Source organism: Solanum tuberosum, unplaced genomic scaffold, assembly GCF_000226075.1.
Source record: "Solanum tuberosum cultivar DM 1-3 516 R44 unplaced genomic scaffold, SolTub_3.0 scf00141, whole genome shotgun sequence".
NCBI lineage: Eukaryota > Viridiplantae > Streptophyta > Magnoliopsida > Solanales > Solanaceae > Solanum > Solanum tuberosum.
This window is the reverse complement of record NW_006239075.1, coordinates 1,154,986-1,178,640: the sequence shown is the minus strand read 5'-3', so window position 1 is coordinate 1,178,640 and position 23,655 is coordinate 1,154,986. Positions and strand designations below refer to the sequence as shown.

The following is a 23,655-nucleotide window of genomic DNA, read 5'->3' as shown; positions in this document are numbered from 1 at the left end:
CCACTTGGTAATTGAGCCTGGATCCCAAATAAAACTCTCTAATAATTACTCGGCCCAATAATCCCATCTAAATTAGCCTCATTCAACACTTCTAACACATAAGCCCATATAAAGTTAACTTGATTCACAACAACTCCTTTATCTATCGACGTGAAAAAGTTCTCTATAAATTATTCCTAACAGTTAAATAAACATATTATGTGTAATAATTTTCATTATGTTGAGAATATCATTAACTAATAAAAATGTCCTCTTTCTAACAACTTAAGCTTTTAGATAAGATGATCACACACTTCAATATGTTATCAGAGCAGAGCAAATTCTGCAATCGAATTTTACCGCCACCCACACGAACATGCAGAGGATGAAGCAAGAGTCTTGAATATACATTACATCAATGCAAATAAAGAGTCTTGATGAATCTTATAGTCATGGTCTCTCTTTTGCAGAAAGAGCATTGGTTTCTCTAGAGGGATATCTGAATATCATCCACTATATTTTGTTGTCAGCTTGGCCTGTAATCTGTATAATGTTTATGGTGGTGCATTGGCAAAATTGGTTAATACATTGACATGAAAAATCTAAATACGCACACATAGTAATAATGAAATGCATATTAGATAGTGGTATATGACTATAAAAAGGGCTCCCTTTATGTGCAGGATTCAAGAAAGGACCGAACTATAAAGATTTATCATATAATTTTACCCTACATTTCTACAAAAGACCGTTTCACGACCTTGAAAAGTCGGGGAAAAAAGAGGTTTGCAGTCATGTAAGTTTGAAGTAAGATACTGGCATTTTCACTTGCTAAACAAACACTATAAAGTATCATTTTCATAATAACAAAACCATATTTGACAATATTTGATTGAAATTGAAGTTAAATCTTATTAAATATTTTATAACCATTTTAAAAGAAGTTGTCAAATTAATATGTTAAAACACTTTAATTTTATGATCACACTCTAGGGCAGAAAAATGGACAAAGGAAAACAGTAAACCTCAACTTGTAAATGTTGTTTCAAAGCAAGAACATCTGTTCAATCTTCAGAAGGAGTATCTCAGTCGCTGCGGCATTTTCCTCAAAACCCAATTCCCCTTTCTTCCAAGATTCAGCTTTTCACAACACAGAACAAGTTTTAGCATCGAAACTAGCTCCAATTCTGCAATCTTGCACAAATTCTACAGAAAATCTTGGTTCTGTTCTTCGTAAAGGGGAGCAGGTTCATGCCCAAGTAACTGTAAATGGAATCGACAACTTGGGTATTCTTGGTACAAGAATCTTGGGGATGTATGTTTTGTGTAACAGGTTTATCGATGCCAAGAAATTGTTTTTTCAGCTTCAGTTGTGTTATGCTTCCCCTTGGAATTGGATGATTAGAGGGTATACAATAATGGGTCGTTTTGATCTTGCAATCTTGTTGTTCTTTAAGATGTTGGTTTTTGGTACTTGCCCTGATAAATACACTTTTCCTTGTGTGATTAAGGCTTGTGCTGGTATAAATGCTGTGAATTTAGGTAAATGGCTACATGGGTTAGTACAAAGTTTAGGTTTTGAGGATGATGTGTTTGTGGGTAGTGCTTTTATTAAGTTCTATGCTGAGAATGGTTGTTTGGATGATGCTCGTCTTTTGTTCGATAAAATGTCTCAAAGGGATAGTGTCTTGTGGAATGTGATGCTTAATGGTTATGCTAAAGATGAACAGTCTGTGAATGATGTGGTTGGGTTATTTATGGAAATGAGGAAACATGAAACTAAGCCTAATTCAGTAACATATGCTTGTGTTCTTTCTGTTTGTGCCTCGGAAACGATGGTTAAATTTGGTTGTCAGCTTCATGGGCTTGTTATGCGATGTGGGTTGGAAATGGATTCTCCAGTAGCCAATACATTGATTGCAATGTATGCTAAATTCTGTTCCTTGTTTGATGCACGCAAGATCTTTGATTTAGTGCCACAAGCAGATCGTGTGACTTGGAATGGGATGATTGGAGGGTATGTACAGAATGGGTATATCAATGAGGCGTTGGATTTATTTCAGGAAATGGTAGCTAGCAGTGTCAAACCAGACTCTATCACCTTTGCCAGTTTGCTCCCCTCTGTTTCTATATCGGAAGATTTGTACCAGGGGAAGGCGATTCATGGTTATATCTTGAGACATGATGTATCTATTGATGTTTTCTTAAAGAATGCCATTATTGATATGTACTTCAAGTGCAGGAATGTTGTGGCAGCACGCAACATATTTAGCTGCAGCCCTGCGGTGGATATTGTTATTTGTACTGCTATGATTTCAGGATTTATTCTTAATGCCATGAGTTCTGATGCCATAGATGTTTTCCGATGGTTACTTAATAAGAAGATGAGGCCCAATCCTGTTACTCTAGCAAGTACCTTACCAGCTTGTTCTGGTTTGGCTGCTTTGAGATTAGGTAAGGAACTGCATGGTGTCATTGTTAAGCGCAGCTTTCAAGGAATACTTTATGTGGGAAGTGCGGTGATGGACATGTACGCAAAGTGTGGAAGATTGGATCTTGCTCAACAAGTTTTCAGAAGGATGTCTGAAAGAGATGTTGTTTGTTGGAATTCAATGATCACGAGTTGTTGCCAGAATGCTGAACCGGAATTGGCCATTGACTTCTTCCAGCAGATGGGTGCAATTGGAGCCAAATATGATTGTGTCAGCATATCCAGTGCTCTTTCTGCTTGTGCAAATTTGCCAGCTCTCCATTATGGGAAAGAGATCCATGGCTTCATTATGAAAAGTGCATTAAGTTCCGATGTTTTTGTGGAAAGTGCATTAATAGATATGTATGCTAAATGTGGGAACTTGGAGGTAGCTTGGCGCGTATTTGACTTAATGGCGCACAAGAATGAAGTATCATGGAATAGTATTATTGCAGCTTATGGAAATCATTGTCGACTTAAGGACTGTCTGAATTTATTTCATGGAATGAGAAAAGATGGATTCCAGCCTGACCACGTCACTTTTCTTGCGATCATATCTGCTTGTGGCCACTCTGGTGGAGTTGAAGAGGGAAAACACTACTTCAATTGCATGACTAAGGAATATGGGATTACACCCCGAACAGAGCATTATGCATGCATGGTTGACTTGTTTGGGAGAGCTGGTCTTGTGGAAGAAGCATTTGGCGTGATTAAGAGCATGCCATTTGCTCCAGATGCAGGCATTTGGGGTACATTACTTGGGGCTTGTCGCTTACATGGCAATACCGAGCTTGCTGAAATGGCTTCTGAGCATCTATTGAGCCTGGACCCCCAAAATTCCGGCTACTATATGTTACAATCAAATCTACATGCTAACGCCGGTAAATGGGATATGGTTTCTAAAATTCGTCTCATGATGAAGGAAAGAGGAGTGCAGAAAGTACCTGGTTACAGCTGGACTGAAGTTAACAATAGCACTCATATATTTGTTGCTGCAGACGCGAGTCACCCGCAGTCTGCTCAGATATATCTTTTATTAGACAATCTTCTAATGGAGCTGCAAAATGAGGGTTATGTTCCTCAAATGAATCTTCAAATACAACAGTCATTATCCCCAGAACTCTAATTAAATTCACTATTAACCAACCACAAGAATAGAGCTTAGCTAAGTGCACTGTATCCACACTTAAGGTAGCATAGGCATTTCATCTTTGTGTTGCAGCATTGATTAATTTATATTTGACCTTACAAAGGGAATAATGATCTAAACAGAGAAATGTACCATTTATAGTATTTTGTTTTCTGATTCTTTCATATACAGAATATGTGCATTTGTTACAAAATAAAGCTCTTAATTCTCATCTCCATTCAGTTCAGCAGTTTTCTTAGTCACCTGAGCAGAAAGTGGATCACATCATTACTTGAGCGGAAAATGGATCTACCGTGAGAGCACCCAAGGGTGTGGGGGAGTGTGGCCTAGTGGTGAATGGAGTGAGTTGAAAATCACGAGTAGAGCCATCAATATAGGCTAGGCCCGTTGGGCCAGCCTGACCTTACCCGTGATTTGATAGGGTTGAGTTAAGATTTTTGGAGTCCATTTAAAAAAAAAGATTTTTAGTCCGGCCTGAATAAGCCAGTTGATTTGTGGGGCTTGAGAAATATGGATAGGGTCGGTCAGTGGGTCAAATGAAAATTAATTAAAATATAAAAATAAAATAGAATATAAAAAATAACAAGAGTCCAAACTCAAAATGTATTTAAAGTTTGAAATGTTCAAATTTAAATACAAATTATGTTTATAAAATATGCACTACATAACATAAATATCTACATCTATATCTATATTACCTTAAAAGCATGAACTCCTAATTTGAATGTTAAATTACTATAATATCCCTAACTTAGGTTGTGACTTTTTCGATGAGTTGTGATTTTTTCATTAAGTTGTGACTTTTTCTATAAGTAGTGCCTTTTCCAAAGTGAACTCCTAACTTGAATGTTAAATTACTATAATATCCCTAACTTAGGTTGTGACTTTTTCGATGAGTTGTGATTTTTTCATTAAGTTGTGACTTTTTCTATAAGTAGTGCCTTTTCCAAAGTGTTGTGACTTCTCGGAAAGGTCATGATTTTTTAGGTAAGACACATAAAACATTTGTTCATATTACCATTTGTTGACTATAAATAGAGGGACTTCCTCTCAATTTTCAACCACAATTTTTTCTAATCTTCTACTCTTCTTCTTCTTGAATTTTTAATTTTTTTGTGTGATTTATTGTCATTGAGTGAGTTCGAAGTTTAGCGAAATATGAGGTACCACTATTCTGATGAAGTAAGTCGTTCTATCCTAAAAGGTATATTTCATAACCTTGAGTACTTGAGGAAAATAATAAGTATAATTTTGATGATATAATAATTATTTTTCTTAATATATACATTAATATGGAATGTTCCAATTTATGAAGTTAACATGATGTAGTCTTAATTCATTTGTTTTTGTTACTCATTTCTCTTGTGATGTAGATATATGCTTTTGAATATCTTTTTCCAAAATTTAGAGAATTGTCACGATTTGTTTGTGATGCTCAAGAAAAAATAATGACTTTATTTATCAATGTTACTTATGTGATTTAGACTCTCAGGAAATTTGCTTAAAAAATAGTTTATTTATATTTGGATAGGTATTTGTATTTAAATTAAAGTATTATAAATGTCATAAATGTATTATCAAGTTAACGAGATCTTCTAACTTCAAAATATATTATTTAAAATGTTTCGAGTTCTATTTTTTTTAAAAAAAAAAAATTTCACAACAAATGTGAAAATATGTGAATATATAAAATGTAGTTGTTCTTTTTACATGTTCATATGACATCTAAACAATTTAACGTAGAATACACATGCAAAACACATCTGGTTAGATGACAAGAAAAATACAAAACAAATATTGTCTATAAGGTAATATTAGTGAGGTAAGACTAATTACATGAACCTCATCAAATTGAAATAAATATATACATAATTGCATTTAACTAATAAAATTTTTCATTGACCATCTTCATAGGTTTGTGTGAATAAGAGATATATATGACGATCTACATTGAACATTCACAAAAGAATCTGCAATATTATTTTTTGCTAAGCTTATTATTCAAATCTTCGCTAAAATAAACAATACTATTTACTATAACATATATTTTTGAAATTGGTAATCACGTGCAACGCACGTATAAAAAAACTAGTTCCCTAAAATTTCTAGGGATTCATTACGTAAGCCGTAACCTATGGAATACTGTCATAGATTTTGTGTTTTATTATGATCATTGAAAAACAATTAGGTTAATATTTCTATTTAATTATTCATGCTTTTACTTGAAATCAAACTTACTAAATATTATAAAGATAATTTTATTTGTGCATTTGATTAACAAGTAATAACACTAACACCATGTAATATTGTTTTATCGATATTTATGATAATATTTTTAAATTATAATTTGATTTAAAAAATTATTAAAAAATATAAATTTAAAAAAATTGGGCTGGCCTGGCCTGGCACAACCCGTAGCCCACGTACTTGTGGACAGAGCTGACCATTTTTTGGCCCATAAAAAATAGGCTAACCCGGTCTAGTCCGTCAAATTTCAAAGTCTGTACAGGTTAACCCGGATGTGGTGGCCCAATCCATATTGACAGCTCTAACCACGAGGTTTCAGGTTTAAATTTCAACAAAGACAAAAACCTAGCCGCAGTGAATAGAGTTACCTGCTACCTGATGCTGATCGAAAAAGTCAGGTAACTCATGAAATTAGTCAAATTACACACAAGCTAAGCCTGAACACCACAATTATGGGGGAAAAGGGCTCCACCATGAGCAGTTCAAAAGTAGTAGGCTTTATTATAAAATGAAAGTTATATTGATAAAAATATCTTGTAAGATTCACCAGTTAGATTGTAAGCTTCACCAACTGAATACATTAATTTGCTTTGTCCGTCCAAAACTAGTAGAGTCATGCATCACATTAAAATGTCATTTTTATCCCTTTAGTTTCTTTAAATGGAATACTACTACTAGAGTTTTTGGAGTGTTAAAACTGAAAATAAACCATTAATGTGTATTGTGTATGGTAAAAATTTAATTGAAATGTTCAAATCTTCATGATCGATTAACTAACATTTTTTGTATGCTAAAATTCAAATATTATGAATAACAACATCATAAGTACATACAATGACAATGTATTTAGTGTAATCCCACAAAGTGATGTCCTAGGAAGATAAGTGTACACATATCTTACCTCTATCTTGGAGGTAGAGAGGCTACTTTCGATAGATCCTCAGAAAATAATTATGAGGATATGTTTGCTAGAAAACTTGTTATCTTGTTTCTACATACATATTCATATTCTTATTGACTTTAATTCCCTTTCCTATATACTTTTTCTTGAACCTCCAAACAAAAAACCAAAAAAAACTAGTGGCAAACTAAAACCTATGCAATGATGGAATTTGAAGACCAAAACACAAAGGAAATGCCTGTTTACCACAAATTGAAAACCCAAAAAATAAGAATCTTAATCCAATTATTGTCCTCCTTTTTTCTCTACCACATTTCTTCTATGAAGAATAATATAATGTGCTTTTAATTAGTAGATCATTTTAATGCAATCCAGAAGAGCAAGTAAAAGTTTTTCTAGCAGCAAATTATTAACAAGAGGAAATATGGTAGGATTCGTTTTTCCATTTTGGAATTTACATGTCCCATCGCTAGCTATTTAGTGGAAACTTGTCATTGAGGTAACAAATACAAAACAAATTAAGAATGAATGAAATAATTGAAAAAATCAACTAGTTGTGCCACAAGATTCGTTGATGTTCCACAAAAAATCAAATTGGTGTCTGTATCCTGATTTTCCCTATTAAGGGAAATATAAATGTCAGTGACAGAGCCATAATTTTTATTAACGGATTCAAATTTGAAAAGTAAACACCTGTTGATGGAGATTCGAATGAACCCCTTGATCCTACCTGGCTCCTTCCCAGATAATAGAAAATATAATATGGTTTCTTTCATTCTAGCTTCTCTTTCACATGCTTATATGATCATAATAAAGATTAGTACACTTCGAACTTCGAAGTAATTGAAAAAAAAAAGAACTTCAATTAAAATATGATTTACGACGCTAATCTGCCTTAATTGGCACTTGGTATAAGCCAATTACTACTAAAGTCGCAGTGCTTCTTAAACGTATTTGCAAACACTTTTAGATGTTTTTTTAACAAAATCCTGATATCAATCACAAGATCAACTTTCAATTGAAACAGAAGATGATTTATAGTTCTAGCAAAAACATATACTCCTATTTATATACCGTACATAATAATACAACAAGCTAATTAATTTTAATTCCAAATAATTAAAGCCATTAATAATTATATATAGCATCTACTCAAACTCTAATCACAAATATTAGTACTAATCCGCTGCTTAATATTTCTTTTCTTCTTCTTCTCATAAGCAATCCCCCTCGCTTTGGCTTGCGTGTCTCTCACTTCCTTCAAATACAATCTCACTGCTCGAGCACCAAATGGATTCGTCTCCGTCCGTCCTCCGTTCTCTTCAAAAGCGGCGCGTAGCCTCCCAATTAGCGCGTCAAGGCTCCCCCACGCCTGTTTCAATGGGCAATTGCACGGCGCCGGCGGATGAGGATCGCCGAAAAACGGACAATTACAGTTGTGAACTTTCGTTTTTCCGAATTGATCCAGGTATTTTAAGAATTCTAGAATGTTCGCTCCGCTGCATCGCGAAAGTATCAATGGTGGCTTGTGGTTTCTCAAGTACTGTCCGAATGTATTCCAATCTCGCCGTTTTTGTAGCTCGTAACGGCTCACCGTCGGTGGTGATGACAGCGGCGGTAGTGGCGGCGCCGATGGAAGGGAGAAGTTCTGTGAGACGGAATTAATGGTACTATACACGTCTAACATGGCTATGTTTGTTTTGTGGGGGTATTTTTTGAAGTTGTTTCGACTCACTATATATAGGATGTGAGAGAGTGCAATAGTTTTACTTTTTGTGGGTTCATGATTTGATACATACAACTCCGTCTGGTGTACTGAATGAGGTTATTCAAGTCTCGACTTTGAATTTTGGAAATGAAAAAATTATTAATAGGGAGCGGCCAAGCGTTATATATGAATGGAGCTCTATTTGATGTAAATTTGAATTTTATCGGACTCCAATATAAATATAGAATATCAAATAGAAGACAAAAAATAAATTAACTTATCTCGTTTAGCCGGAGGAACATGAGATAACTATCCCAAATTTTTAGTGTTATTTTTATTTCGCATTAAGAATGAGATAACAGTTGAAAAATAATTTCCAGATAAAATATCTCAGTTACTTAGGGCTAGTTCGGTATGTTGCGATGAAATTTAGTACAGTTTTTGTCTCTTGTGTGGTTATTAATAGTGAAAAAAATATATTAAGGCAAATAATTAGTATGAAGATTAGTTGTTTTTTCTACGGCGGAATAACAGTAGCAAAAATGGTTATTTCGGGATAAAATAACAAAAATGTCAAAAACATTTTTCTACTAAATAAGGTAAGGGATATTGTTGTAAACAAAATTTTTAATATAACAAATCAAATCATTAATAATAATAACAAGATAACTAAATTAAGCATAACATGTCTTCAAACTAAATGATCCTTTAGCTCTTTATTTCTTTTTACTCCATAAGTAAAATTCGTATATAATTGTGGATAAAATTAAATATATATAATGGCTTGATTCAAAAGATCAAATTATCTAACGTTTAATATGTGAATTTTGAGAATTTTTAAATAAAACTTTGTTTGGTTTATAGTCTACCTAGTTATGATGGTATTCAATAATATAACAAAGATTGTTATGCAATGATGCCACATAGATTATTATGTAAAATAATTTTTAAAAATCTAGATTTTCTTATACTTTCTGTGTAAGGAACAGATAAAATAAAAGTAGAAATAGTGAAGAGAGAGTAGCTAGACCATTTATAGAGGAAAAAGTAATGGCGCAGAAAGAAGGAACAAAAGAAGATAATGAGACCTAAGTGGCGCAGAAAGAAGGAACAAGAGAAGATAATAAGATCAATATGAGTCGTGGTGTAGTGTTGAAATTGGTTCACTTTTAATCAAAAATTTCAGATTTGAATCTTGAATATAAAGAAAATCCTATTAAAAATGTTACTCAGCTTTAACGTGAACTCCGAACACTAAATGGAAAACCGAGGGGCAAAGAGTGAGGACAAAGTAATATCACTTCAACTAGTCATGTCAAATGTAACTTCAATTCTTGTCTTATCAATTTCACCCTTTTCTTCCCTTCCTTTTATCCGTGTGACAGTGGGTTAACTTGTATTGACCAGTGGAATGTTTCGTGTGGCCGGTAACTTTTTTGTTTTATCCCTTTGGCTTTTTTTATTTTGAGGTACCACTAGAATTTAGAGCAAATAACAAAACTTGATCCCTGGTAGATTTAACAATAACAACAACAATAATTTATTCAGTTAATTTCATATAGTGGAATTTGAATAAAATTAATGTATACGAACTTATTTTTATCTCAGCATTTTTTACTAGTCAACTTTTCACTTTTTATATAATATAATTGATCTAGTCATTGCTGAGATTCATGATTGCCATAATAAAGATAAAATACTTAAAAACTTTTTCCCTTTTTGATTGTATGTATATCAAGTTTCATTGTCCGCCTCAGCACACAAAGTATGTTGTCTTGGTTTTCATCAACATGACTCTTTACACTTCACAAATTGTCTTCAAACTTCCAATTTAGCATCAACTTCACTCTGAGTCTTGCCAATCAAAATTATCTCATCTGCAAGTAACATACATCATGACACACTTTCTTAGATATATGGCGTCAATTTATTCATCATCAAGACAAATAAATTTGATATAAAAGTTAATGTCTGGTGCAATAAGTAGCGGAGCCAGAATTTACATTAAGGGGTGTCAAAATAAAAAGTAGTAAGTACACAGAAAAATCAACAAAATAACTAATAAAAGCAAAAAATAATTACATTATCACAATCACACTCGACGCGGTTTCATCTCTTGAAATGTTTTTACAATAGCATCATTTGAAATATTCATAAATACATCTTTTTCTTTTTAAAAAATAAAACATTAAAGTCAACTTTATTTAAATCAATCATTTAAAAATTGGTGGAAAAAAAAACGCTTCAGTTTTCTAAAATTTAAAGACAAAAGACACTTTTTGTAGTCTAAATTTAAAAAAAAAAACGCTTAAAAAAATTTAAAAACCAAGCCAGATTCGAACACCAGACGTCCAGTCCAAAAATTAAGGAGAGATTCTGCAGCCCCTTAACCACTAAGCTAACACTTCATCTTGTGTTAAGGAGTGTCAACTATAATATATATATATTAATAAAATCAAAATTTGACCTACCTCTACAACGTAATTTTCCGGCGAAGAGGTGTCGCTTGACACCCCTCGGGCAAGGGTAGATCTGCCCATGGGTGCAACCCCATTACAGTTGAAAAGTGCTTTACATCTTTTAGGTTTTGACTCCTTCATACATGTCCTTGATCGCCTTAATGTACGTCATAGAGTCCGACATCAATACAATCATTTTTGAACCCTAAACACCAAAATGGACCCTCTCTAAAAACACACACCAAATCGGACAGCTCGCCATTTTTGGGTGAATTACAACTACCATCTTTTAACGTTGTGGTCTCCGTTTACTCCAAATTCATCCAAACAAATATCATACAAATCTTAAAAGTAGTCCGCCCACAAATGACCGAACTATAATTCTTTTTGTTAACCCCACTCACGTGAATGTATATCTCTTTCTTCAACAATAAATATGGGTTATTCTGTCCACATTCTCTCATTTATCTTCTACTTTTTCCTACTTTATATTTTGATTTTTAATATTTGATAGTCATGTTTCTACAATTCGGAAAGCATGTATATTCAGTTGATATTTGGATATTCGTGTTGAACCATATGTTTGTAAATGCAAATAGTATTGTAAAATAAAAGCATCGAGGACTCCAAGAAATTCCGATCATAAGTTTTGGTGTTTGTGTGCATTCAAAGGTAAAAAAAATTAGGTTGTCCACTTTTAAAATATTTGGATATTCACTTCATTTCTTGTTATGTTATTTTAGAAAAATAATGAATGCGATTGTTTTCGGTGGATAGAAAACGTGCTCATAAATGAAACTAACACTATTCTTTCACGGGGGAGGATACCCTCTTTCGACGGTGATACACGACTTCACACATCAATATGAAATTTGTAGAAGATAGATAATCTTCTAAGGACATTGCTAAAAGAAGCAGAAGAAAAAACAAAATGAGCATGTTTGAGAACTTCTCTAGAGTCGACAGTACTAGGCGTCGTAGAAATGAAATGGACATCAATTCAGGTCGCATGGCACAACGCTATAATTTAAGTCATAAGAGGAATCATTGTCCCCCTCGACCTTAGTAGTTTTTTACTATTGTTGTAAGCAAATAAATAGTGAAATTTCTTTTATGAAAAAAATTCTCCAATTTTTTTTACTTTTATTATTGAAAAAAGTCCTGATTTTATGTATCAAACAAATTTTACAATACACTTAAAATTGAGAAAGAGATATATATTCAGGTGAAGATGGGCGAACTACCTTTAAGATTTGTGTAATATTAGTTTGGATGAATTTGGAGTTAACGAGGACTACAACGTTAAAAGATGGTAGTTGTAGTACACCCATAAATGAGCGAACTGTCCGTTTTGATGTGTGTGTTTTAGAGAGGGTTCTTTTTGGTGTTTAGGGCTCAAAAAATGTCCGTTTTGATGTCGGACTCTACGTCATAGGCACACCTCCAACTTCCAAGCATCTCCATAAAACCTCCTTCAAGACTCTGTTCAAAAACTTTTCTAATCAATGAACACCAGGTGCAATATTTTTTCTCTCACTGTAATGCTTTACCAATCTCTTTATAATGACTTTTGAATACATGTGAAACACGCTTAGATATTATGTGTATAGAATAAATTATATCTAATTTTGACTCGTGTATATCTATTATGTCAGATGGATTAAAAAATTTCTGAGAGAAAATATAATTGGAAAAATATAGTTTCAGCATATAAATAGCACAAATATAAATGTGTGTTTTGTGTTGTTTCCTGCAAAATTAAATACAATCCATTCAAATTTGAATGAGTTGTTCATCTACTCTTTTATTAGTTCAATTTATTTCAGTCCGTTAAAAATAGTTCATATATAAATCAAATTGACTAACGAAAAATGAGTTCATGTATTTTTAAATTATTAATTCTTAAAAGTTATAGTACTTTTTATCTAATTTTTGATATATAAATTTTGTACTATCAAAAATGTTAAAATTTCAAAATTAACTTGTTTGCTTTGGAAATCAAAAGCTCCCCACAAATTGGGACGGAATGAGTAATTTCAATTTTGGTCTCTAAAAAACAGAGGATTTTCAGTTGTTGGCTCAACCTCACTGCCTGCTCAATCGGATCCGGCGTTTTCATCTCCGGTATTCTTTCTCGTTTTGTAATTCTCATCGTACTTCTGCTTCGTTATTAGCTGTACTAGTTGTGGTTTCAGTAAAGGTTAACTTCTTATACTTGTAAACTCATTCTCTTGTGGCTGCTTGAATCAAGGATTTTGTTGTCCAGTTATGGCAAACGAAAAATCTGTTCAAAATATTTAGGGTTCTTTTTTGTTGGAAATTTTGAGGTTGTGATTTTGACCTAAAACTGTTAATTTCATAGATAAGAGAGATTTTGTGCAATTTCTTCGTGAGTATTGATTAATTGTATTTCAATTAACTTGTTCAATGTTTGCTAGGAGTCTGTTTAATCTTTATCAGATATTTGTATGTTAGTAATAGGGAGCTTCTAGTTTAGGGTTATAAAAACCTAAATTATTGAATATTGGAATGAAAGGGGTTCTAATGGAGAGAATTCGTATAGGAAACCCAAACTAATTCGGGATGGAGGCATAGTTCTTGATTACTGAACTAAATTAGAGATAAAGAGTAAGAGGTGCGTTTGGGATTGATTCATTTCTCCTTTTAATAACTATCTAATTTTACAGTTTTAGGTTTCGTGAACTTTTTTATTACATAATACTATCTACCCTTTTGGTTTGCTTGGGATTTTGCTACCTCCTTAGCTTTAGCTTAGGCTACTTGTACTAGTGCTGATTTTTTTTTTTGCCCTTCTGTACTTGATCTAACCCGTCACATCTTTTTTAATTTGGCATCTGCGCGATGCCCATTCAAGGATAGTCTTTAACCTTATCAAAAAGACATAGTTGCGGCAGTAAAATTTTCAATGTACCTTTTGATTTAACAACTTGAGCACCAAATTCATGCAGATGTTATGGTATTTTTTACTTGGAGATAAGAGTTTACTTTTAGTTACGATGGATGGGTTCAGTTTTAGAGGGTTTGTTCTCTTGGGTAGAAAAGAATAATTCTTGTAATAAGATGTGGATGAAATGTCTTTGAGGATTGATGGGAAAGATATTTTTGAAGTGGTTTGTACATTTCAGAATCTTAGGAATTATTTCTCTTTGCTACTCAGTCCATTAGTCCGGTTCAAGCTTTGATAGTTTTGGCTATTTATGTAGTACATGATTACATATGATGACAGTAGTTTATCCATTTCAGAACCAAAGTACCACCAGGTTTCAGCTCAACAGCCATTAGTTATGGACCACTTTGGAGGAGGAAGTTGGACAATGATCCCCAACATCCAAACTCACAGTAATCCTTCTACACCCTCCAATCAAGACAATTTATTTCTTCAGCAACAGCAATTTCAACAACAACAGTTCAATCAACCGCAGCTCTATCAGCAACAACAGCAGCAGCAACAACAACAACAGCAGCAACGGTATCAACAGCAGATGCAACAGCAACAAATGCAGCAACAGCAGCAACAGCTGCAGCAACAACAACAGCAGCAGCAGCAACAACAACAACAGCACCACCAATCACTTGCTTCTCACTTCCATCTTTTACAGGTATTGGGCGAAAACCATGATCTGTAGCATGCTATTTCAATAGAGTAACGTGACATTTCTCTTTCTTAGTGAGACCTTTTGTTCTAACTTTGATTGTCATCTTACAGTTGGTGGAGAATTTAGCTGATACAATTGAAAATGGAAATCGAGATCAGCACTCAGATGCATTGGTTTGTTCTTCTCTTGATTGAGGCATTATATAATAGTTTGATCATTACATGTTAATTTTTCATTTCTTCTAGTTTAAACCAAGTGTATTTTTCCTCACCAGGTAACTGAATTGAAAAATCAGTTTGAGAAGTGCCAGCAGCTGTTGACATCAATATCAGGGTCTATTAGCTCAAGATCTATGGTATACTCAAGAATTTGATTGTTTTTTTTTGCTGTGTTATTTCTTTTTATGGTGCTTTTCAGTTAGGGCCTGTTTGTGCAACTTATAGTTGTGAAGAATTTTACAGAAAAGTGGGGTTCATTATGTTTGATACAATGTTTACTTGAACAATGTTACTCCACAAATTCTAATTTAGTTGTATGTTTTGATGCTTAAATGTGGGTAAGATAATTGGTCACTCCTGTGTTCTTTGGACAGACAGTTGAGGGACAAAAGCGCAAAAAGGCAGAATGCGAGCAAATGCTAAATCAACGGAGGTGTGTATCCTTTTTTGAGATGTGTATATGTGTTTCTCAAAGTTGTATTATTATCATTAGCTTCTATCGGATGGTCATGATTCATGCTTAATTCCAGGGATCTTATTTCGAGGTACAAAAGTTCGGTTGAGGAGCTTATTAACTCTGAACTGTAACTGCTACTCGCATTTTAACCAAGGTAAGATTATGCTTTGCAAGTTGTTTCTGGCCTGCCCAAAGAAGTTGAGTTGAATCTCCTGTCATTTTGCTTTTATTCAATGCGAGTGGAACAACTAAGCAGTGTACTGGATGCAGTCAATTTGCAGTTTGTTGTAATACATAATAATTAAGTGCTCATGAGAAATCTTTATTGATGTTACTGTTGTAATCACTATAGCGCCACAAATGACTGATCTGATTGTACTGAGAACATAAAATGTTTTGGTCCAAAGTTATGATAAAGATTAGTATTGCCTTCTTAACTGACTGATTGTATCTAAATCTAAGTACATCGAAGTGAAGCAAATAATTAAAGTAATGGTGCTACCCGGGCTCTAGTCAGGCACCTGGATGGCTGATTGTTCAGTTTAATACTTGACTAGAAATAGTCTAAGCATTTAAAGTAGTTTAAGTAGCATGGAGCGTTGACCTTTCCATATAGTGTGGACTTTGAGGGCACACAGAAGTGATCTATGTTACATATCACGTACATCGAGAACTTTCCAAAGAAATCTGTATGTTTGCCTAAGTTGTTGGGAGCTTTGATTTGCTAAAAGATTAATATTTTGTTACCTTATGTATTCTTTTGGGTTGAATTCAATGCTACATAGAATTCAAATCAGCATTAGGAACTTCACATTTAAGTTGGACATCGCTAGCTATCGAAATATACAAGTTGTCATTTGCATCACTCTTAATCTATTCTCAAATATTCATTTAAAGTGCGCTTAAACTCTGAAGCCTGAGTTGGGGGCTTTGCCTCGCTTAATTGACTCCTTGGCTCAGGCATCAAGTAGCTAAATAGTGTCCTTGTCATCTTTAAAAGTTAGACTACAGAGTAAATGTCAACTTAGTTGACTGATTGGTGTTGTTAATGAATTTTTAGTTGTTACGAGTAAGAAATTAGAAATTAGATAAGAAGAATAGTTAGTGAAGACTTACAACTGCATTACATCCAAATCAGAAATTCAATTTCACTTAATGATAGTAGTTCTTCTATCCAAATAATTAGTGTAGTACTATTATTTTTGTGAATAGTTATTTTTCCTTGTTCATCAGTGTATTTCTTTGCATACGATCTCACTTGAACTTTTCACCTCAAGTCCCAACAGATTTTGGTGCTTTTCTATGCGTTTCACCTATAATAACTACTCTTGATATTTTCAAATGGAGTATTCCTCTAGTAGCTGGCTCAAATTCTTTTTGCCTTAGCAGCCAGGATGTATTTGGTTACCTATGTTGGATATGCATACCATCTACGGAAGTAAAACATGTTGAATCACTGAAATTCCTCTATGCTGGTTCTGAGATCTTGCCATTTTTCTCTCTTGTAGTATTTTCTGTTTATATCTGTGACAGAACTTGGCTAAGGGAACATGAACCTAGAACATTATCAACAATGAAATGATGAAACTTTATTAAACATCTGATGAAACTTTTTCTTGGCACAGGAAAAATACACTAGCAACTTGTCCAAGCATTAGCATCTTTTGGTGGGAATTCATCATCATCAAGATTTTGCAGAAGAGCATTAAATTTGAGCCAACGATGATGAATCCTTAAGACTCCATCATCAGATATGGCTTTATAATGTATTTCCTACAAAACCTATTTAGTGTTTTGACCTTGTTTGGATGCAAATTATTGCATCCTCCACCATTTATTTCTATGAGACTAGACATGCAGCACTTTTAAGCCCCCATTTTCTCCAATTCTCCACACTTGGAACTTTTTCCTCTTTTTGACTTGTTGACTGCCTAGCTCTATTACTATCATCAAACTCAACTGGAGTCTGCTGGTACTAATGAGTAGGGAGAGCTACTAGTATAGGAAGGCGGCCATGATAGATGACCTACACGTAAAAATTAAATAATCTGTATCGGTATTTATACCAAATCAATATATCTGTAAGACATATAGTATCTTTTATATACATTCGTTTTTTAATTGTTAAGATTAATATCATTGATTTGACAAATAACAGTCGTTAGAACGGGATTTGTTAAGTGAGTTTGAAATACTGAATCAAATACGATCAATTACTATTACTATATGCTTTGTGGTCCCTTAGTAGAACAATAATTTATGGTATTATTTATAGAGTATTGATACTTACCCACCTCAACTACATTACTTCGTCCCTTGAAACATAATTTCTTTTGTACTATGAGACGTCATTTAATTTTCAGGTATAAGCACTTTTGACTGAAGTACAAGTGAGAAGAAAAAATAATTCTCTTACCCAAAAATGCAACTTTTTTTTTAAAGCTTGAAAGAAAAATTCCGATGACATATATTGTTAATTTTGTTTATCCTTAAAACAATATAGTTCAATTTATAATGATTAAAAAAATGATAAATTATCTCATGATAGATAAATAAAAATTAAGATTTTATTTTTAAAATGGAAGGAGGGAGTACTATTGCAAAAGCAAGTTCAGATTAAATAATTCAAAATTGGCCATTGATAAGCATAAGCTAGACATTACTAATAATTAGTGCTTAAAAAGCAAGTAAGGAATCGAATTTTCTCTTTGTTTTTCTTCCTTTTTTGGGTTAAATATAAATATAATAATACTACATTTATGTTTTTACAGCTAGTAGAAAAATAGAAATTCAAGTAATTTAATGTCATTAATGGATTTTCGGTTGCAGTCATATATGCTCATAAATTAGTATGTGATGAATCTCGTGAACCTTTCATTTTCAAAATATTTCCCTCCTTCACCTCAAATCAAATCAAATCAAATCAGTTTTTCGAAAACCGAAAGAATAAGAAGCTGAGGAGTTGTCTCCGATCCCCAAAATACATATAGTTTTTTACTATATAAGAGAGTGATTTCAGTGTGTTTGGTTATAAAACAGTAAATCGTAATGGGAAGTCGCGATGATTATTGCAGTATCTCCATTATCACAGCTAGGGCTTGTACTGAAATTAGGAAAAGAAGATCGGAAACCTGTACCCGGAGTTTTACTACTTGTATATCGCCGAGATGGATTTTCTCCCGGTGGTTCGAAACAGGGGAGAGAAATAAGGGCTCAGAGAAAGTGAATCAGCTTCAATGTGGAAGCACCAGAAATAAGGGGAAGAAGACGAAGAAGAAAAAGGAGAAGAATTCTCTTACGGAATTCGATACCAAATCATCTACCGTATTGGAAGATCCAGGTAAAAGTTCTCACCTTAGATGCTCTGTTTTGAACTCTGATTAATATGAATTCGAGCTGCATTACGTTTTTATTAAAAAGGCAAAACATCAGGAATTTTCATTCGAACTCGAGAATTCTGATAACGATTTTTCTTTTAATAGTGAGAATATATCATCTCTAAATTGCTAAAATGTTTGATCATTATCAACTTGCATATTGTCACAGCGTAAATACATGAACATATTCCAGAAGTTGTTTGTTTTATAAATTATGCTTATTTGAAATAAGTTTAAAAAAAGTTAAAAAGTCAGGATGAGAGCCACCAAACGGTAAACAGAAATAAATAAGTGGAGTATACATTTCGAAAAATTAGGTGCATGGAAAAAAAATTCATATTAATGTCATTTAAGGCTAGCATTTACATTTTTTTGCTTTGATAAGAACCAAGTGCCCATTGTTTTAATCGCATGTTTGGCCAATCTATTAAGAGGTGAAAAGTGTATTACTCCTCAATTTTTTAGATTTTTTTTTTATAGTTAAAAATAATTTAATAATTCAAAGTTTAAAATACTTTTTCGAATTTTTATTTTTATTTTTGCCCTTTATTTACATTTTCTAGGTGATAAGTTCATGTGAGTTAATGGCTCATATTTATAAATTTATTTTGAATTATTTCTACTTTTAATAATAGTTTGAGAATTACTAAAAATGTAAAATTGAAAAGTGATATTCCATTATGTCCTATTTTTTTTCTTAATAAGTGTGCATTGCCTCACAAATTCACTTAATATGAAATAAAAAAGAATAGATTTTTTACCCCTTTTTAAAAAATATTTAAAATTTTCTTATTAATTTATTTATAGCTATTTCCTTTATTTCACAAAAGTGAATTGTTGAGGTATTATTAAGAAAAAAAGTAAAAACATAAATTTAATATTATTTTCCACTTTTGCTTTTTTAATTTTTTTCTCAAATTATTCTTGAAAATAGAAATAATTTAAAGTAAAATCATAAATATAAACAATTAACTCTCTTTTTCGCTTAAAAAATGTAAATGAGAGGCAATTTTTTTTTCTTTATCTCTTTAACTTTGAACAATTTACTATTTTAAATCATATAAAAAAGAACAATTTAATATGAAGGAATATTTTTCAATACATGAGAATTGAGATCCTTTCCCCATACATGGGAAGTGAAATTTTTTCTTGTGTATTTAATTGTTGACTTTCGCTTCATAAATGTAGCCCTACAAACAACTATGAATAACGTATAAATATTTCTGAGTAATTTTATTAAGAGACCTCCTAATTTGTTACAAAAAATTGGCCTAAATTTGGTCATAATTAAGAAAAGACTGTCATAATCTTTGCTCGTATGATTATTATTATTATCAATAGTTTTTTCTCAATAATTTCCTTCCAAAACATATTAGTAATGAATACATCAACTTGTGCTTATTTTCGAAACATATTAAATAACTCAAAATGAAGATGAAAGGTTTTTACCTACTATATTTTTAATATATAACCTATTATATGATATATTTATTGTTATACACATAAAATATAAAATATAGTATGTAGAAACTTTTCAGTTTTAGTTGTTCAACGTGTTTTGGAAATAGGCATAAGTTAATGTATTTATAACTAGTACTCCTCCGTTCTTTTTTATATTTTATCCTTATTATAAATAGTTGGTGCATGATATTTGTCATTTTATAAAATCATTGCATAAATTATAATATTTTTTTAATTATATTCTTGATAGTTTATTAGTCTTAAACATAAATATTTGACCAAAATAGGAAAATTAATAAGTAATTAATAATGTTCATTGTACCTCCTCTGTTTCTTTTTACAATAAGTAATTACAATTAAAATTAGTTACTTATTAGTTTTCCTAGGTTGGTCAAATATTTATTTTCAAGACTAATTAACTATCAAGGGTATAATAGGAAGAATATTGTAATTTATGAATTGATTTTATGAAATGTCAAGTATTATGGATCAACTTTTTATAATAAGGATGACATATAAAAAAGAATGGAGGGAGTAATTACTTCATAATTGATTAATTACTCTCACCATTGCACTACTCTATAAAATTTGATTCTGAAATGAAATTTCAACAAATAATATTAATAATAAAAGACAGAAAAAATAAAAAATAATCTTGAAAGCTGAAGCTTCTAACAAAAAAAATCATAAAATACTCTTTTGAAAAATATTTTTGAGAAAATAAATTTAGAATCACTTTTTAAAAGATTAGTCAAACACTGCTCAAAAAATGGTCTTTAAATTGATTAGTCAAACGCAAATTGTTCCTGTACTTTGTTTTCAATTGTTTTTTCAAAATAAGTTGTTTTTAGAAGTTTGACCAAACATGCTATTAATTATTGGATATGACCATGTTTGCTTTGAAATAGAAAACTGAGACATACTACGTGGGCGTTTGACCATGTTTTATCGTGAAATCAGAAAAAAAAGTAATTTTTATTTTTCAAATTGAAAAATGATATTTGAAAATTCGAATTCCAATCACTTATTGTCTTTTCTTTAGTTTAGTTTTACCTCTCAATAAATAAGATTCAATTTTTGAATTTGTCTCAATAAATAAGATTCAATTTTTGAATTTGTTCATTTTGCAGTAATATAAATAAAATTTCTTACTTTGAGTTCATTATCTTTAACTAGAAAGTGTCTCATGCAATCCATATAGGAATTTGCCTATCTTAAGTGAAATTGATTCGTGATATAATAAGCATAAGCAGATTAATATATTTCATACTACATTTTATGATTTGATCTTTCCAATAATTATTGAAACACATTAATCTACATATTCATGCAGGAGGAGAAAAGAAAGCAGATTCTATGAACTTAGGCATTGGATTTGGTCTAATTTATCTGTTTAACTCTACCAAAAATGAGCTCAACAAGATCGTTGAGATTCGTCGAGAAATGGAAATCCTGCTTCATAATTCCAAGATGGAATTACAAAACCAAAGAAGAATCAGAAGTAATCCATCTGGTGCATCAAATTTAAGAACCAAAATCTCATACTACGATTCGGATTGTGTTGAACAGTTTGCATACTCAACTGATATAGAAGAAGAATCAGAAATCACTTGCAGCCATGATGATCACCCTTTAAACTGCAAATTGATGAAAGGAAATGAAAGGAATTCGGAAATGAACCAACTTGAAGCAGAGCTTGAAGTCGAATTAGAACGTTTGCAGTTCCATTTAGATTCAGATATTATGTTCAAATATCCAACACAACAAGATGCAGAGGTAATCCGCCTTTGAGTATAACATGACTGTAATCAATTGCTTATAGTTTAGCATGAGCATTGCGAAAAAAAGGTATAATTTTGTATACTTGATTTGTGGCAGATTATGGATGAATATAGCTCAGGGGAAGGAAGCCATAGCACAAGCTTTGCAGAAGTCTACAACCCTAACTGTGGAGTTCCTGCAGAAGAATTGAAGAGGAGGCTGCATGAGCTTCTACAGACAAGGCAAGAAGAAAGGATCAAAGAACTGGAGTCAGCTTTAGAATCCACCATGCAAAATCTTGCAGACAAAGAAAAAGAGGTATGTTGGTGGAGAGACACTGCTAAGGTCATTTCTCAACATGCTCCGAGTCGTCGATCACTTACTAAGTTGGGTTAAAAACCACACCCCACCAACCTTGAAGGAACCTGTCCAAAGCTTTTTTGGATAGAAAGAACTTAGGAAACAAGGAAGGAAAGTTGATTGCCTAGAAAAAAGTGAACCTTTTTCCATGTATACAAATTCATGTAAAAAAAGGTGAAGAAAATAGACCACAACTTATATATCAAATACTAAAGTTTAGTTTGCAATAACAAGAGGAATGGATGCCTTTATTCTGCTAACTGATAGTATATGGAGGCATCATGAACAATAACATCAAATGCAACAACAAATGTGGAATGACCTGTAAACTTTGTAGTATTATTTTGCTCTCTCATTGAATTCTTCCAGAAGTTTCTCAATCGTCTTCCTTGATACAATTTTTTCAATCTCAAACACCCTCATCTCAGCAGCTAAACCTGCAGAAAAAAAGGCAAAATATGGCTTCAAGACAGATATATAATCTTGAGCTGGATCAAGTTCTATACGAACAAATATAGCTCACTGACCTGATTGGCGCAAAGCTTTGAGTGGAAGTACATTTGCATAGGAGTAGATAAAATGGAGCAGGCTTTTCATAAGCTCAGCAGATTCAGCTGAGACTAGAATCTCCCTCTAAAATTGAAAGCCAGGAACATGATTAGATTGCTTGAACATCCACAAAATGGTATCAAATATCAGATACATCTAGTTCATAGAAGTGCACACACAATACATAGCCATCTATGCAATATGATCCTTCATCCTAGTTTCTACCCTTAATATGTAAACTCACTGCAAATTCGACATGTGGTCTTCTTATCTTATAGTTTACAGAAGCATGAAAAAGAAAACAATTATAGCCATGATCTCGTTTACCAAAATCTGAAGCTGTTATGCCATCATCAACATAGGTTAGCAAGCTCCATTTGGATCATGTTGAGTTCTCTATTTCTGTTTCCAAATATAAGTAAAGTCGCAACAAGAATTTAGAAATAACAGATTTACATTATTTTAGAACACAAATTTAGTACTAATCCCCTAGGCACTAACAGTATAGAGCAAAACTAGAATGATCTTCTAGACACAAAATGGAGCAACTTGATCAATCAAAATAGAGAAAGCACTCAAAGAGGAGGTCACTAAACCTTGAAGCTCTTCTCTGCATCATAATACCCTGAAACAATCAAGAGGATGTGAAGCTTCTCTAGTTCTGCATATACAAAAGAAAACGATTGTCAAGCCAAGCTGTGTTATCTCTCTACTGTGAAAGTTATATTTGACAGAAGAGCTATAGTAAGAAAAGTTAAAATTATCTACCATCCCAGCACCCAGCCCCCTCATCCTGGCACACATGATAACAATTATCGCGTGATTAGTAACTGACTGAAATATTAATGCTTCCAAATTGGAAAAGGGGCAGAATCAATTACTTACGCTGGAAACTTCTTATGTTTTCAGCTGAAGTAGAGTGATGTGTTAAGAGCTCTCCT

General features: G+C 32.6%; 4 protein-coding genes across 7 annotated transcripts; 3 read left to right on the top strand and 1 right to left on the bottom strand.

Annotated features, from left to right (window-relative positions):
* Window positions 1-900: 900 nt before the first annotated feature.
* On the top strand, window positions 901-3,755 carry LOC102583979 (pentatricopeptide repeat-containing protein At4g21300). Its single transcript, XM_006352986.2, has one exon. The coding sequence runs from the start codon at window positions 1,017-1,019 to the stop codon at window positions 3,573-3,575; it is 2,559 nt and encodes an 852-aa protein (XP_006353048.1). The 5' UTR covers window positions 901-1,016; the 3' UTR covers window positions 3,576-3,755.
* Window positions 3,756-7,788: 4,033 nt separating this feature from the next.
* Window positions 7,789-8,568, bottom strand: LOC102583639 (protein LIGHT-DEPENDENT SHORT HYPOCOTYLS 4-like). Its single transcript, XM_006352985.2, has one exon. It carries the CDS (start codon window positions 8,432-8,434, stop codon window positions 7,907-7,909), a length of 528 nt encoding a protein of 175 aa, XP_006353047.1. The 5' UTR covers window positions 8,435-8,568; the 3' UTR covers window positions 7,789-7,906.
* Window positions 8,569-12,881: 4,313 nt separating this feature from the next.
* On the top strand, window positions 12,882-17,080 carry LOC102583317 (mediator of RNA polymerase II transcription subunit 9). 4 transcript variants are annotated; one of them, XM_006352984.2, is made up of 7 exons: window positions 12,882-13,038; window positions 14,179-14,534; window positions 14,642-14,704; window positions 14,806-14,886; window positions 15,124-15,182; window positions 15,280-15,360; window positions 16,832-17,080. In XM_006352984.2, exons 2-6 carry the CDS (start codon window positions 14,220-14,222, stop codon window positions 15,335-15,337), a joined length of 576 nt encoding a protein of 191 aa, XP_006353046.1. In that variant the 5' UTR covers window positions 12,882-13,038; window positions 14,179-14,219; the 3' UTR covers window positions 15,338-15,360; window positions 16,832-17,080. The 4 variants fall into 4 exon arrangements, with proteins under 4 accessions (XP_006353046.1, XP_015166659.1, XP_015166658.1 ...); XM_015311173.1 differs by lacking the exon at window positions 16,832-17,080 and having other exon boundaries at window positions 12,882-13,051; window positions 15,280-15,643; XM_015311172.1 differs by lacking the exon at window positions 16,832-17,080 and having other exon boundaries at window positions 12,882-13,055; window positions 15,280-15,643.
* A 1,130-nt stretch (window positions 17,081-18,210) lies between these two features.
* Window positions 18,211-22,570, top strand: LOC102598190 (protein POLAR LOCALIZATION DURING ASYMMETRIC DIVISION AND REDISTRIBUTION-like). The gene is made up of 3 exons (XM_006353025.2): window positions 18,211-18,546; window positions 21,378-21,820; window positions 21,923-22,570. Exons 1-3 carry the CDS (start codon window positions 18,255-18,257, stop codon window positions 22,199-22,201), a joined length of 1,014 nt encoding a protein of 337 aa, XP_006353087.1. The 5' UTR covers window positions 18,211-18,254; the 3' UTR covers window positions 22,202-22,570.
* The last annotated feature ends 1,085 nt before the right edge of the window (window positions 22,571-23,655 follow it).